The sequence below is a fragment of the Diadema antillarum genome, unplaced genomic scaffold, assembly GCF_040938485.1.
Source record: "Diadema antillarum isolate AM-2024a unplaced genomic scaffold, OU_Dant_1.0 scf00000167, whole genome shotgun sequence".
NCBI classification, from domain to species: Eukaryota; Metazoa; Echinodermata; class Echinoidea; order Diadematoida; family Diadematidae; genus Diadema; species Diadema antillarum.
This window is the reverse complement of record NW_027271056.1, coordinates 2,724,345-2,740,324: the sequence shown is the minus strand read 5'-3', so window position 1 is coordinate 2,740,324 and position 15,980 is coordinate 2,724,345. Positions and strand designations below refer to the sequence as shown.

The following is a 15,980-nucleotide window of genomic DNA, read 5'->3' as shown; positions in this document are numbered from 1 at the left end:
GAACACAGCACCCTCGCCCTCCCCACAGCCAAGCCAGCCTTGAACCTGTCCATCCTTGCGCTAAATGCCTGAATCATCTTTAATTGGATGGCAGTGATAATCAATGACGACACGAAGACATCTCTTCTTCCTCTCCCTGTCTTCCTCTCTGTAGAGCTCCTTGAAGGGTGCGTGGGGGGGGGGGGGGGGGGGGGGAGGGGGGAGGGGGAGGGGGGGCAGTGCCCAGTGAGGCGAGCCGAGATTGTTTGAGATTGGACAGGCGAAAAAATGAGACGGAGCGCATACGGAGTTGGTGGTAGGTGAGGGAGAAAGAGAGAGGGCGACAGAAAAAGAGATGCTTTGGGATGGGATATGGACTTGAGAAGGGAAAATGGAGAAAATGAAAAACTGAGAAGAAACTTTAAAAGCGAAATCATCAAATTTCCATCTTCATGAGTAAGGGTTGCATCAGCTTCTACCATAGTGCCAGGAGGATGCTAAAATTCTTGTACATGGGTAGTCACAAAGAGGAGCGATTTGTGTATGTATTCTTTTTTTTTTCATGATATATCTACCTATTTGTGATAATGTTTTAGTATTACCTTTGACATATTTCTAGACAAATAGTTACACACTTGAATAGAAAATGATGATATCGTGGACACATTTTTGAAGTGTCGATCATAACTTTTATTAGCAAATGGTAGAGTTACATGCTACATGTGCATTGCAAACAATGAATGTCAGAATTGAAGTTGGGTATCTTTTGTTTCTTAGAATGAGCTAAATGACAGGATGACAGCTTGAAAGGAGACTAAGAAAACAGAAGAGAGGTTGCCTCCAAACAGTATCATAATGTGTTTGGAAGATGGAAGCAAAACTGTTTACACTGACAGTGTGTGATCTCACACTGGCCACAGGAGAGTGTTATTGTAGGAGAGAGAGAGAGATAGATAGATAGATAGATAGACAGACAATCAGACAGACAGACAAACAGACAGGGGAAGAAAGATAGGAGGAAGGAAAGAAAGAGAAGGAAAAATATTGGGTAAAAGCAAAAAAACAATGCCCCAGACAGTCTCAGGGCGTGCAACCAATCTCGCAATTCTCAGAAATTCACACAAACATGCTTGCAGGGGAGTTTCCAATCTACCAGCCTTCCTGTTTTGCAAATGCTGCAATCAAACCAAGGAGATCCTTTTCATCTACAGAAATGAACTACTGATAAAAGAACAAGTTTTGGCTGGGGAAATGTCTCATCCTTCAATGATACGTAAGACAGATATATTTTGCCAGCCTATCATGTAGTAGAAAGCTTATATTTATGGAAATTGTTCCCACAAGTTAAACTTTGTAGTGTTTTATTATTTTCTTTCAACTTTCTGCTACAGGCAGAGGAAGTGCACAAATCTAAATCCAATACAAATCTATACCAAATCTTTTTTTTTCTCACTCGCTATCTCCCCATAAATTTACATAGATATATGTGTATGTGTGTAGTGAGAGAAAGAGAAGGACAGATATAGACACACTGACAGACATAGAAAGAAATAGGAAATCAATCAGAACATTTACAGTACATTTTAAAGTGTATTTCAAGTGTGTTTCTAAGAGTTGTTCATAACCCACACGCCACTGAGACTTTTCATTTTCTTTTTTCTCTTTCTCTTTAGAACTTTCTGGCTGTACATTGGTAGACTATAATGATGTAGATAACATTAATAATGATGATGAATGTATTACTGATACCAGGGGGGTGTTTCATAAAGCTGTTCGTAAAGTTACGAACGACTTACGAGCGACTGGTGATCAGTTCTGATGTGCTATACTTATTAGAATTTCAATAATTCAGCACAAGAACTGATCACCAGTGGCTCGTAAGTCGTTCGTAACATTACGAACAGCTTTATGAAACAGGGCCCTGCTGTTATCCAATCCTTGCATGCTTCCCATTGCAAGTACTTCTTCTGCCTTGTAAGCCCCTCTCATTTTGAAGATATGTTCACATCTGTGGTAGACGACTCCTATGTTAGAGTTGAAAAGTATGCCCGTATGACCATGAAAATGACAATTTTAGAGAGAGGCACACAGTGCACATTAAGAACAACCACAACCATTCTTCTTCATATAGTATGAGGAAATCAGTCATTCATTTCTGCACCAGACATCAAAGTGAAGTTCAATTATCTTCTCACATTGCAAGATATCATCTCAAGATGCACTTAGGTGTATTCTTTGTCAACCCAATTTTCCAGCGGTATTGGCAAGTGCGGATGAAATTATGTCTCTAGTGGCAAGTTGGGGGGGGGGGGAGATGAAATGGATTTTTGCTTTTTCCCTCTAATTCATCGAAATACCTTACCATCATCTTCATCATGCAAGCCCAAATTGCTGATACCACAAGTAGGCAATGCGTAATGGTTGGCTGCCTGTGTGGATATTGATGTGTCTGCCTGGGTCTTAAGTTTGTATGAGTGACTCAACGGATCATGGATTTTGGGGGGATTTCGCCAATATTCCCACTGATTGGAAGAGAATAGCTTGGAGTGGAGGGACATGGCTGGGTATATCATATCTTAATTACCAGAAACGTGAAAAGGAGATAGAGTGATTTAAATGTCTACTGCTGGAGGGTTGAGTCATTTAATTTATGTGGTGAGGCTGATGTTTTGCTTTGGACTAATGCCAGTTTCCTCGGTAGCTGCAGCTAATGAAGTTGGTCATCATAATCATGTGGTGTATCTCAGTATTTGTCACTGGATGAAAAGCAACTTCATTCCCTCTGGAGATTCAATATGTTCGGAAAGTTTGTTATAAAGCTGCGAGTGGGTTACCAATACAGAGTCTACAGAATAGTATTTACTCTACCACTACTTATTTTTTGTGAAGCATGCTTCGAGGTCATTGAGTACTAATATCACACCTGTACTTCAGTTACTTTTCAGATGGCTCAGTCCTTGGGAGATTTAGCATGAAAGGTTTGCCTCAATATTCTCATGTATGAATTCTTTCAACGGGTGTGTTTGAAGAATGGTTTTTATGAAGATGTCTAGGTGTAGTCTTGAGTGATCAATACTTCCCTCGCCTAAAGAGTATCACTTTGCAGTCTTTGAGGCGCCGACTCCCCGCCTTAATGAACAGCAAACATTTGGACAGGAGAAGAGAGATGGAGAGATAGATTGAGGAGAGAGGTAGATTGAACTTCAATTGGATCTTCAAGTAAAGGTTGATATGCAGGCAGTACACATAGCATAAAGGAAAGGTTTCCTGTCGGCGACTGTGTAACTTAGAGTGATGCATGAGACCGGGGGATGATGAGGAAAGATACCTTGCACTTTAAGAAGCATGATTGCCCCCACCTCCTCCTCCATACCTCGTGTCCGGCGTCCAAAATGAGTAACCCCGCCAAAGTGTGCCAGCAAGGGTGGCAGGGTAGCCCCTTCCTTTGTTCGCGTTCACTCATACGTGACAGCTCAAAAGCACTAACGATTATTAGTTCTTAGTTGCAGTCATAAATTTATGATGCGTCAGTCTCGACCATGTCTTTCCCCTTCCGATTCCATCCATGCAGTCAGGCTATTATCTTCTGGGCTTTTCCTGTCTCATTGGAATCAACTTTTTTTGCCTTTTTATGGGGGGAGGGGTGAAACGGAGGACAGGTGCATGTCATAATGGCGTTGCTAACGGTCTCACAACATCCCAAAGACATAATCCTGTGAAAACTGCCACACTTTGGCGGTTCCGCCGTAAGTGACTCAACCCCTGCAGCTATTCAGTGGCAGCAGCTAAACAAAATTTTAAAAAAGCGGGAGGGAGGCTGCATTAAACAAAATCAACAGAAAAAAAAAAGATATACAGAGGGCAAAATCAAATAAAACTCCCTGAATCAGCTCGGATGATTCATTAACATTTCCTGGTGATAAAAGTTGGTACAAATGATTTTGAATTATACAGGCCTCTCTTTTTCTGTGGACCAGCATTTTCATTTTGCTATTATTTGTAAAATCCAAACAAGTAAGGCATATAAAGATGTACTGATGATTTTGTTACCTAATCTTTTACTTCGTTGTAATTAAATTCCTTTATAACCACTTGCATTGTATATGGATATTATAGTACATTGTACACTTCCTGATTAATATTCTATATTGGAGGCAACAAAGGTAGAGTGATAAAAGATGAAAGATGAATATTTACTCTGATTTTGATTGTATTTTAGATTGGAATCAGGGGAATATTTTATACCACCCAAAGTCTTGCCCCATTTGTGTCTGATATCCAGTCGTAAAGAAAAACAAACCCAGCAACTTGCTACCAGTGAAATGTCCAGTTCACCTGTAATATCCCTGAATGTTTTTCATACAATATTTTGCATTGAAAATTGAGCTGCATGCTGATTTACTGTCACCAGTAGTCACCAGCTACTTTGTTTTATATTCTGGTATCCAGGGGCGGATCCAGGAATTCCGTTAAGAGGGGCTGCCTTTACAAAATTAAAGGGGGGTGCACACACCCCTCCCCCCCCCCCATTTTTTTCTTTTTATTTCTTTGGTTTTAATTAAAAAAATGATTTGGGGGGGGGGGGCGCCCAGTACGCTCCCCCCTGGATCCGCCACTTGGTATCAATCTACAGATTTCACCCATTTTACATTCTGTCCCAACTCTACTTATAAGCCTATATACAAATTCTTTATTTCTGTCTATTTATGTGACACACAAGTATGAAATCTGTTTTGCAATGGCTGAGATATATAGCCAAAAACAAAGTAAGACAAAGCAATCCTAATTAAAAAGTGGGTCCCACTTGTTATAGAGATCCCTTTGCTTTGGCTATCTCAGTCATTTCAAAACCAATTTTTATCAAGTAAACTTTGAATCCCTCTTAGAATTAATTACATGCTCTCTCATATTTCATGAGAGGTTTCTTATTATCTTACAAAAAAGTTGGAAATCTGAAGCCCCATCTCAACTAAAACTATACCATCCCGTTAACTTGAATTGTTCAATTTATCTTCATCTGAGTTTGTTCTTTGTCTGCTCTGTTCCCATATACGATGATCTCAAAACACTTTTACAGTTGTTCTATCTTCATCGATTTACCTCACAGAGACAACTTGTCTCCCTCACTTAGAAATGGAAGATTCGTGATAGTAATTCTATTAAAATTAGTTTTTTTAATGTTGTCTCTTTACGCTCGGTGAGGACTCGGTTAATGTTTTCCCATTATCAAAATTTGCCCCTCTACCAATTGCGTCAGTCAGCTGGGGTTGACTGTCGTTCTCATTCACACCTCCTAGTGAGGTCTTTCCTTCGCCTCCATCTCTTTCTCCCTCCCCCTCTCCATCTCTTGCTCTTCCGCCCTCTCCCTTTCCCATCACAGTTAACTTCTCATCAGCAGTCAGACTGCAGCAGCCAGCCACTGAAAACCCACTGAGGTTCTGTAATTGGATTATATCCCCACGGAGAAATTTAACTTAATGAGGCGACCACATATTGCCAATGTAAACTAACACAATTTTTTCTTCAAGGATAAATCAGCAGGTATTCCAAAACAATTTCTTAATGATACAATTTTTATAATGAGAGAGTATTTTCTGTTTTGAGTTTTGAAAAAAATGTCACATTGAATACACCGTATCGTCAGTCTTCTCCAAAAACTCCCCCATCCCGGCAATGACGACATTATTTGCTCGTATGACTTTCCATTTAGTGCGTAGCATTTTTTTGATTGGGACTGCAAACAAGCTGTGAATGAAGGGAGAATATTGTGCTGCGATGTGCCAGGCATGTATGAGCAGCCGTAATTGGACACATGTTTTGCTTGTTAGCTGCAAATTATGTTACCCATATCAGCACCAGCACGGAGTCTCGTGCAACGCCAGAAGACAAGGCCGCATGTTGGATCAGTCGCTTTGTCTTCACAGGAGCTTACCTTCTGTTTCAGAGACTGAAGGTACTATCTGCCGTGTGTTGTTTACGTGGCAAAGTAGAAGGTATCATATTGTCTGTGAGTTCAACAGAAAGAGGGTTTTGTGCGCACCCCATATAAGATCTTCACACGTGTGACTATAAAAGCGTAGATTATTGCCTATTATCAAAGTCATCATTGGTACATAACATTATATTTTAGTTCTAAAACAAATCGGGACAAGGACCATCATGTACTGTAAAAGTGGATATTTTCGCGTGGCTAATTTTTCGAGCTCGGTCGGTTAAGAATAGTTTCGCGTGTTTTTAATTCTGTGGAATCAAGACATCAATTACTTGAACATATGGCAAGCAAAAATATTTGTGTGCTTTTATTTTTGCACTAGCTTCTCGTTGCGCAAAATGCGCGAAAATGTCAACACTGTGAAAATTTCCGCTTTTATGGTGTAGGTAATTTGTATTGTAGTCTTCTTGATTTTGGTTCTTGTAATTACAAAGAAGAAGGAGATGAGGCAAATTCATACAAGATCAGCTTAAAGTTGCTACCATCAGTGCCCAACAAGGAAAGTTTTGTGTGTGTGTGTTTGTTTTTTTTTTTTTTCTCAGCATACAGTGCTGTATTATCATGAAGGGAATACAAAGTGGCATCCTGCTGTGTGCTTCTTGTGGTGTGCATATATAGTCATCAATGTATGCAGGATTGGTAGCAACATCTACAAGTGGCATTGAGAGAGACAACCATGAAATTGTGAAATTTGAGGAGATTTGAAGAATTTTCAGGATGAGAGAAAAAGAGCTAGAGATGACAAAATCCAAGTATCTCTTCAATAAGCAGAAATTTGGAATAAAAATATTCTTAGCAAGGATGGAAAGAAAAAAAAACCCAAATGGATTTGATGATCCTTTGAAACATATCATGTGAAGAGTATCAGACTCAAAACCCATTTACTCACGAGAGTCATTGGTTTTAGGATTGCAATGCAAATATTGATTTCATTTACCGTTTTTTACACATTGAAAACAAAAAAGTTCATTCCAGTGCACGTGAGGCACTTGAAATATTGGAACTGCCCATTTCTAAGCAATGTCGGGAGCATTACCCCAAGCCTAGTGCTGTTAGTTGCATCAAAAGATTAAAAGATGGAGTTCATACAATTGTACACTCTGTGCGAGGCAAATTATTTGTGCTTTTTTTTTTTTTTTTTTTTTTTTTGGGGGGGGGGGAAATCAGATTGACTCATTTTTGCATCCAGATGCAGACTGCAATAGTTAACTTTTTTTTTCTTAGATTTACATACTTTAAAAATGGAAATTTGTGCAAATTTTGCGCAACCGCAAGCTAGCGCAAAAATAAAAGCACGCGAATATTTTTGCGTGCCATATATGTTCCAGTTGTTGATGTCTTCATTCTGTGGAATTAAAAACACGAGAAACTCTTCTTACGTGGCCAAGCATGAAAATATCCACTTTTACAGTACAGGAATTTTTTTTCCACATTGTGTTGCGAAAATATATCTGCAATACCCGCTATATTCAGGTGTGTGTAATACTTTTTTTTCTCCTGAACACACACTCATATGGAATGAGTCAAGAGTTACAGGGAAAGATCTGATTAGATTTGTTTTGCAAACTGGTTGGAATCCTGGAGTGGGAATATTAATAGCTGACCTTGGCATTAAACATGTGTGTATGTATGTATGTGTGTGTGTGTGTGTGGTATGGGGGGAGTGGGTGGGCAAATATTAATGAGGCACACATGGGATCAAGGTAGCATTAACCATTATTAGCTTTGCCCACTGAATGATGCTTTAAAGAAGGGGGTGGGGGAGAACTGTTGTAGATTAAAAAGTGCTTCAGATACACCTTCATGAGCTGGAAACAAAATGTTCGTGATTTTGGTGTTGAAATTGTGACTTACAAGAAATTATAAAATTGTCATTTTAGGAATTTTATTCGTTGAAGTGTAGAAATTACCTTATTCTCATGAATATTATAGATTTTAGTCTGCTAATGAACATGTATGTAATTCTTTAGAATTTTTGTCACTTTGCTTGCGGGTAATGTTTGAAATGACAGATGATTATGGCAATGAAGAGTTTCTGTGTATGCATTATACATGACAGCCCTGTTATGAATGTGCAATAACCTTTCAAAGTGGGTTATGATCACTCCCGCAGGTATTGAATGCACCATCAGCTCCAGACGCGGACAGTTAATGCACATACAATCCACTTTTACAATTAAACATTAATATCCAGGCCTGAATAGGTTTCTCTGTCTCTGTATCTGTCTGTCTGTCTGTCTGTCTATCTGTCTGTTTGTCTCAGTTTCTCTCATTCTTTTTTGCCTGCCTGTCTGTCTGTCTGTCTATATTTCCATCTGTTGTCTTTTTCTTTCTGTCTGTCTGCTTGTCTGTCTATCTCTGTCTGTCTGTGTGAAGGCATGTATGTATGTCTGTCTGTCTCCATGTCTCCATATGGGCACTTCACAATTTTCTCTCACATATTTTGTTTCCTGCTGCAGTAAAATCAGAGAACAGCTGGGACTGAAGCCACTACCTGCCGACAAACTCTCCCCTGCCAAGCACAAGACAGTAAGCAGCCACAAAACTAAAGTAAGCACATTAATCAACTAATCGTGTGAGTTCTCTTGCTGTGCATTACTATCTTTACCAGAGGAGGTTCAAGAGATGGAGTTGCAACAGTCCATTCCCTCTCATCCCATGTTTGATGCCACCACTCAAAAATATATGGAGTATGCGCCAAACTGGAGCCGCCCCACAGATAGGAAGACAATTGATTCATGTGGCATTGCGTAATGACCAGCCACTCTCAGAGGAAGATATGTCTTTATGTTGATAATTACTTTTCGCTGTCTCTTCTATAAAAGATGAGCGTTACATTCTGGTACAGACATGGGGATGTGCAAATAAAAATTGTGCAAAGCTTGACGAATTAAAGTTCAAAATTGCTTGACTTCACATGTCTTTACACTAATCTGACGTAAAGATGAATAAAGAACTGTACTTGAAAATTCCACCAAATAAGTTTGATTTGTCGCTAGTGATCAGAAAAATGATAGAATAGGCATTTTAATGAGGGTACAGTTTTGAACACTTACACAACATACTGTTTAGATTACTCTTTTGAACATATATCTGTAAGGGATTTACTTCTGCTTTATATGCGTTATGATAAAGGATGAAAATTCATTTCATTTAGTATTATGAAATGAAATAGTAAATAAACAAGCAAAATATAGCCTACATTTTGTTACATTCAAAATTGATCTTCAGATTGCTCATAAAGACAGCGGCTTCAAACCCCAACCATCAAAGGAACAAATGCACCTGTGCAATTCTTTTGTGCATCTGTAGGAACATCGACAGCTGTTTGAATGATTACAGCCAGTTGAAACTCCATCTTTCGTATCTCCTTGATCATACCTTAATTATAATATGTCATGACACTGAAATGGAGGCTGAGATCAATCATAGCGAAAAACAATATTTTGTTTTATTTGCCCAGTTTGTCAAATCATACTTACAAGTCATTTCTTCACTGCAGTGCGATAAATTGAAAATGATCTTTTTCCACCGACGTGAACATACTGTTCACCTTAGCAGATGAACATTGCAGAATGGCTCCAGAAGAAAGAACTGCGCCAAACTTTGCAGGTTTAATCATGCAGCTATGAACAAGGGAGGGGACCGTCCCTACACTAGATATAAACATGGAGCTGTTGTGAAGCAGGCAAATTCTCAATATACGATGGTGCTGCGTGTAGTTATAGCACAGATACAGGTAATGCCCAGCAAACCTCAGTATGGTGCAGGCATACAGATTGTATACTTCGAGCTCAGTTAGACATATCAAGGGTTTTCTTGGGGGGGGGGGGAGGTAGGGGAGGTGGGTATGAGAGGGGGAGGTGGCATTGAAGCATGAAACTGTAAATGCTACTTCATTGCTAAAAAAAACCCTTGATTAAAAATGAACAGAAATACAGTGTATGTTTCACCGCGCAGTAAATGAGCCACAGCACATTACTGTTTGATATAGTCACAGTTGATGAGCAGTGCACATGTTAATGCCCATGGAGACCTGAGCTAAAAATTTATTTTATCACAGGCACCAGATCCTTGTAATCACATAAAAGCCTGCCAATGATGTGTCCACTTTAGCCAAACAGTATTTATCTTTCAGTCTATGTCTTCTACATCACAAACAGAATGCTAAGATAAGCAATACAGTACAATCAGTATTTATTGATGGTCAGAGCTGGGTCTAAGCAGCAGCAGTCTGGGTAATGGTTTTATTGTAGGGAATAAGATTGCTTCCATCAGAAAGCACTCCATAATCAGTGGGATAGAGGCAAAATGAGGAAGGCGCGCTGTGCTGTCTTCCGTAGGGTCCCTTGCGAGAGCCAGATAATGACATAGACGTAGAAAATGCCGATTCTGTCCTATCAGATGGACCGAATCCCCTGCTACCTCTTAGTCACCAGTGGTGGAAAGGTAGTTCTTTGAGCTCAGGGGGTTTCTTGGTCCACTTGTCACAGCCTTTCCCACTTGGTAGAATTTTAGGTGAGTCAAGGAGGAGTCTAGAGGGATCACAGGAGGGCCTTTGATCTAGGAGTGAGGAGGACTTTGGAGTGGACTAATTGACCTTCTCTTAGCAGTATCCCCCACCCCCCACCCCACAAAAAAAAAACAAACAGACTCAATTGCTCCAGAATCATACCTTAATATGGGTCTATCTGGAAGTTGTTATGTGCGTGTGTCTTTTTTTTTTTCAACTTTAACCCATTGAGGACGGGCTAATTTTGCTACAACAGGCATTTCCCATAGACCCTTGCCCGAGTATACTCGGGACTCATCCTCAACGGGTTAATGATTTATAAACCAAATGGACAAAATGGACAAATAATCAGGGGAATATGTCCTGTATGTGACCGTGCATCACCAAACCAACTAAAAGTCACACAACCCAATTTTAAGTGAGGACCTAAATTAGGTAAAATAGGTCAACTAAGATAATCTTTAGTTCTTTATATTTTCTGAAAGAGTATAAATCTTCCATATAATTCTACAGTTTTGGATCATAAAATGAATGGGAAATTGTCTCTTTTGCAGTTTTTCTAGAACACTTTTTTTTATCAGTCTGATGTAGGCTGTCTAGAATTTATGGATTAAGAGCAGGAGAAATCCTTTACACAGTCTTCTCTTTTAACTCTAATAATATTTGAAATGATGATGATATTGCATTGAAAATTAATATTAGTCGTGAATAGAATATTCTTGATGCATGTGCAGTTTAGTCTAATTATTATGGTTGCTATGGAATTTTACATCCTATTCTTTGTCCCATTCATTGCACTGAGTACCACTGGGTAAGATTGCTCTGGAAAAGACCTTAAACTTCAAAGCTTTGTTTTTCTTTCAGTAAGCACTTTTCTAGAGGGTGTACTTTCTCTACATCATTAGATGGGTTGGGAAAGTCCATTTGTATTGAGTTAGTATGGCTGCCGGCATTTCAAAGCTTAGAATCCGCTCTTTCAGAATCTGCCCTAATCTAAAAATCCATGTCTGGCTACGTTTTGGTGGATTTGTGATACAAAGTCAACATAAATCTGGAAAGAAATTAAGTAGCAGTATGTGCTGATAATCGTTACTTGCTAATGTATTCCTGTATGCAAGAGCCTTGAGAAATCATTAGACCCTTTCCCTGATGCATCCTATGATGATTTCCTGAATTGTTTCTGAGTGGTATGAAACACTTTCTGACTCAAGTTTTCTGTTTTAAGTACCTCCTTTTAAGTGATGTGGCTCACATAGAAAACACATTAACATCTGAGGCAGGTACCTGGGAATGACTGTATTGGTTTTGCAATTTGTGCGCCTCTCAGCATTCATCAGTTGATCAGGGATTGAGTGGCTGGATTATCAGTTTTACACAGATGCCAAGTCTCGATTGTGCCGGAGGCTTCCTGAAAAATTAACTATCTCTTCATTTCCCGACAAAAAGAATATAAGCGCCTGCACAAACAAACGAACGACTATCTTCCCGACGGCTCTTTGGAGCCTCCGTGATGTTTGCCTGATGAATGCTGGCAGCTCTGAAGCCATTCATAATTGATCGGAAAGCATAAAACATGATGCACGTCAATGTCAAAACCACGGGAAGACTGAGAGAAGGGTACAAGGATGGGGTGAATGCAGGTTTCATAGCAGGCTTTTTGTGGTGGGAGGAGCTGCTGTGGTTCATTGGATAAGCTCATGGACCATGAGCCACAAGGTCCCAGGTTCAAGTCCCCTAACTGCAGTGGTTGTGTCCCTAGGCAAGGCTTTTTATCCTCATTGTCTGCTCCTTCAGAGGGAATTCAAATCCGTCCGTCCTGTGCTTGCCTGCGTACAAGCAGCCATTGCTTCCATACCAGTTGTGTCAATCCAGTGTATCTTTTAGTGATTCAGCACACTAATTAAATAATGTACACATCATCCTCGTGTAACAAGACCTCTAATCTAAAACAAACAAACAAAAAACATTGATTTTCAGAAGAGCGAAAGAGTTTTTTTATTTTGCAACATTTTCACAAAATGACATCAATGTTAATATCAAATGATTTAGAAACAATGTTTGGAAGAACACTAGCAATTGTGATGTTGTAATCCCATATCAATTTTTTTATATTTAGAATTGAGCAATGAGGTTTTTTCTTTAATATATGCCATTGGAGATATGAGATCTTGTCACCCCAGGGACAAAATAAATTGTGATTTAGAGAAACCTCCGGGTGTCCTTCATGCACAATTGGTAGAATCACTAACTTCAGATTGAGTAGAGAGTTCTGTAGCATTTTTTAACAACTAATTTCATGACTTTATACGCAACCGAATACTTATTCTCACATCATTTCTCTGAAAATGTACTGTGTGGGACTGCAACACGATGTGTATCAAATCTAACTGTTTTGCCCTGCACTAAGACCAGATTGCTAAACTCTTTACCAATATATTTGGTCTAAGTGCAGGGCAAAAAATTATTTACGCACAAAAGATGATAAACTGCAAAGCATGTAAACCGAGTTTCTTTCGGTCTTGTGAAAAGTGCCTCAGAAATTCTGCAGTTATCAACACAGGGAAAGCACCCTCAAACCCACAAATTGAGGTTTTTAGTAATGTATTCATGGCTTCACTGCTTCTTATCAGTAAAAGTGGTGTGCTATGTCAGACAGAGTAGGTAGAGTTACAAGACATGAAGGAAGCTGAATTAAGATCAACAGGAGCAAACCTTTGCAAAATTGAATAAGGAATAACAAGGGATAGAATGAGGCAAAGGTGTAGGGGAAAGATGATTGAGGACCTTTGTTGATTTGTTCATCATACAGGAAAGCAGGGCCATATCAATATGAACAAATTGGTTCATTTGCAATGTTCAGTGGAAGCTAAGCAACATATCTTTAAGCAGGCAAACTCTTTTAACACTAGTTTTAGATGGCCTGTTGTCTTGAGTATTCCTTTAGGCAACGCTGCACACTGGCACTGAAGGTCCCTGACCAGAAAAAAATCACTGTCGCACCAGTAACTTTTTCAGGGATGGACCAGAAAAAAATGGAAAAAATGGGTGCATACTGGTCTGCTTTAGGTACAGTGCACTCCTGTTATAATAAAATGCTCGGGACTGGCAGTTTTCTTTCGTTATAACGAAATTTCGTTATAACGGAACAAATACAATATATAACGAAAACAAGGAACCACGTATATTATGTTTGCTGAATACTCATCATACACTGCAAAGCTATGTGAAATGTGATGGGATAACTGTATTACAATAATAAACGCAAGTTCCTCTCAGAAACTGTGTCTGACACAAGGAGGGAACACACAGTGGTGTGAAGCATTCACCCATGCAGAGACGCTATGAATGCTTGTTCCGCTACGTATTTTCGAAAGCAATTCGCATTTCGTTATAACGGAGCACAATTCTTTTGTTTTTTTTTTGTCTGTGGCGCTCGGAAAAGACCTCGTTATAACGGAAATTTCGCTATAACCGTGTTCGTTATAAGCGAATTTTGTACCATAGACTTTAATGGTGATAATTTTGGGACCAGAAGATTTACTTCGTTATAACGAAATTTCGTTATAACCGCGTTCGTTGTAACGGGAGTGCACTGTATATATTTGAGTAAAAAATCTCGCAAGTATACTTGGGAAATGGTGACTCCATTTCACACTCGGTGGTTGCAGCCACATAGCCATACATTGTTTTCAAGTGCATAGACGTAATTGTCAGATATTGTATTTGAATCAAGTTCCCTTTTCATCCGTATCATTTCTATTATTTTTATGATTATTTTTCTCTCTCTCTGTGCCTTTTAGAATGCCAGCATTCTATCGGCCGTACTGACACTCATCAAGGAGTTGGATCGCGACAGTCTGGAGGTGGTGGCCAATGCCTGCAAGGATCGGTTAGAATCGTTATGATCTCACCCTCCCCGCCTCAGTCAACAGACACTACCACCCTCGGTCGTTGGCGGTGTTGTCCTTATCGAGCCAGCTCACAAAGTGATGCGGTCCATCCGTGAACTCAAATGATGCTAAGAGACATTGTTGTATCATCATCATCGTTGTCATCAAATAAAGTGAGCAGATCTGTGGTCGGTGCGTCACACATTCTTTACGCTTTGCAGACTCCCCATCATTGCTTGAAGAAGTACTGGCATTGTATCAAACTCACATGAAGCAAGGACTTTTTTTTTCTTCTCTAACGATGCATTATATGTTTTATGACTCTAAAGAGAACACTGGCTGCAGTGTGAGTCAGCAGCCCATCTGAGGCACATCCTGAGATTTTTGTGATTATGCCCATCCAGCTTTGAAATTGGAATCGCAAATGGAGAACTTGGTGGAAGGTTGATGCAAGCTACTTGGACTGCTGAGGAACTTGATGAGATAGAACGGGTGATGATATTTTATGAAATCTGGTCTTTTCCACAGAACACTTAATATCGTTTGTGATTTGATTATTTAAAAGGAAAAAAAAAGAGTTCCTGTGGAGATGATGGTAGTCATTGTGGAGTAAGATTGGAGTTGAGTGCCATTGAATTTGCTTATATGTTTTGTCCATAAGATATTGAGCTTGTAAATCATACCACTTTGTATTTTCTGTTTTTTCATTTTTGTGTTTCCCAAAAATTATAATGGGCTGTTTGATGTCCATTTCTTCTGGAGAACGGTAACAAGGAATTGCCAAATCTATCTTATGTTGAGATTCAGACAAAAGTGTTTTGAATCAAGGTAGTGACAGTAAGGAATTGTATTAGTAAAATGTTTATATTGTAAAATTAGACAATGAAATTAGACAAATGTTTAAAGAACTTCTGCTGTCTGCACGTCATAAGGTGTGTGGAATGCCATTGGCATCTTGAGTGCGGACATTTGACTCAGTGTAGAAAAGTAACTCACTGAATGATTTGTTTTGCACAGCTTGAGGAATATAAATAGAGGCTCTGTTTACAAGATTGTGAGGAATGAATGTGTGATGTATTTGATATGATTTTTTTCCCCCATCATGTTGAACAGAATCATGCAAATATGTTGTTAGTTTTATTTTTTTTAAAAAGAAAAAATTGTAATTGAGACCATTTCATGCAAAAAAAAAGAAAAGAATGAATATGAAGGAAAGAATGCATGGTTAAGATTTGCTGTTTAATATAGTACAGTATCGAATAATTGACAATCAAAATTAATGACCTTTAAATAAATCATTAGTACTTTTTGTATGGTATGCCCATAACTATTAAGGCGCTAAATTAGGTGCTTTATTCAGAGTGATGTGTTGTACAGCAACACTTTTACACTGGCTCTCATTCGGCCTCATGTCCATTGATTTTCTCTTTATAGCATGATGCCATTGGATTTTGTGAGGATATTAACTTTAGGACATTTTCCTGTATTCATGGATTTGAAGGTTATTTATGAAGACATGTTTGTATTGAGATGCTGTGAGAACCTAGTCAAGGTTATATCAACCTGATTGGCAGGTGCTTTTATTATTTGTGAGGTACAGTCAACC

The 15,980-nt window shown here is 39.1% G+C and overlaps 1 protein-coding gene across 1 annotated transcript in view; it reads left to right on the top strand.

Annotated features, from left to right (window-relative positions):
* LOC139722545 (cilia- and flagella-associated protein 410-like) overlaps positions 1–14,668 on the top strand; it is an 89,820-nt gene extending 75,152 nt beyond the window's left edge. Inside the window, exons 5-6 of the mRNA XM_071633835.1 lie at positions 8,431–8,521; positions 14,285–14,668. Of these exons, the coding sequence (XP_071489936.1) occupies positions 8,431–8,521; positions 14,285–14,389 (196 nt within the window). The 3' untranslated portion in view covers positions 14,390–14,668. The remainder of the gene's footprint in view (positions 1–8,430; positions 8,522–14,284) is intronic.
* The last annotated feature ends 1,312 nt before the right edge of the window (positions 14,669–15,980 follow it).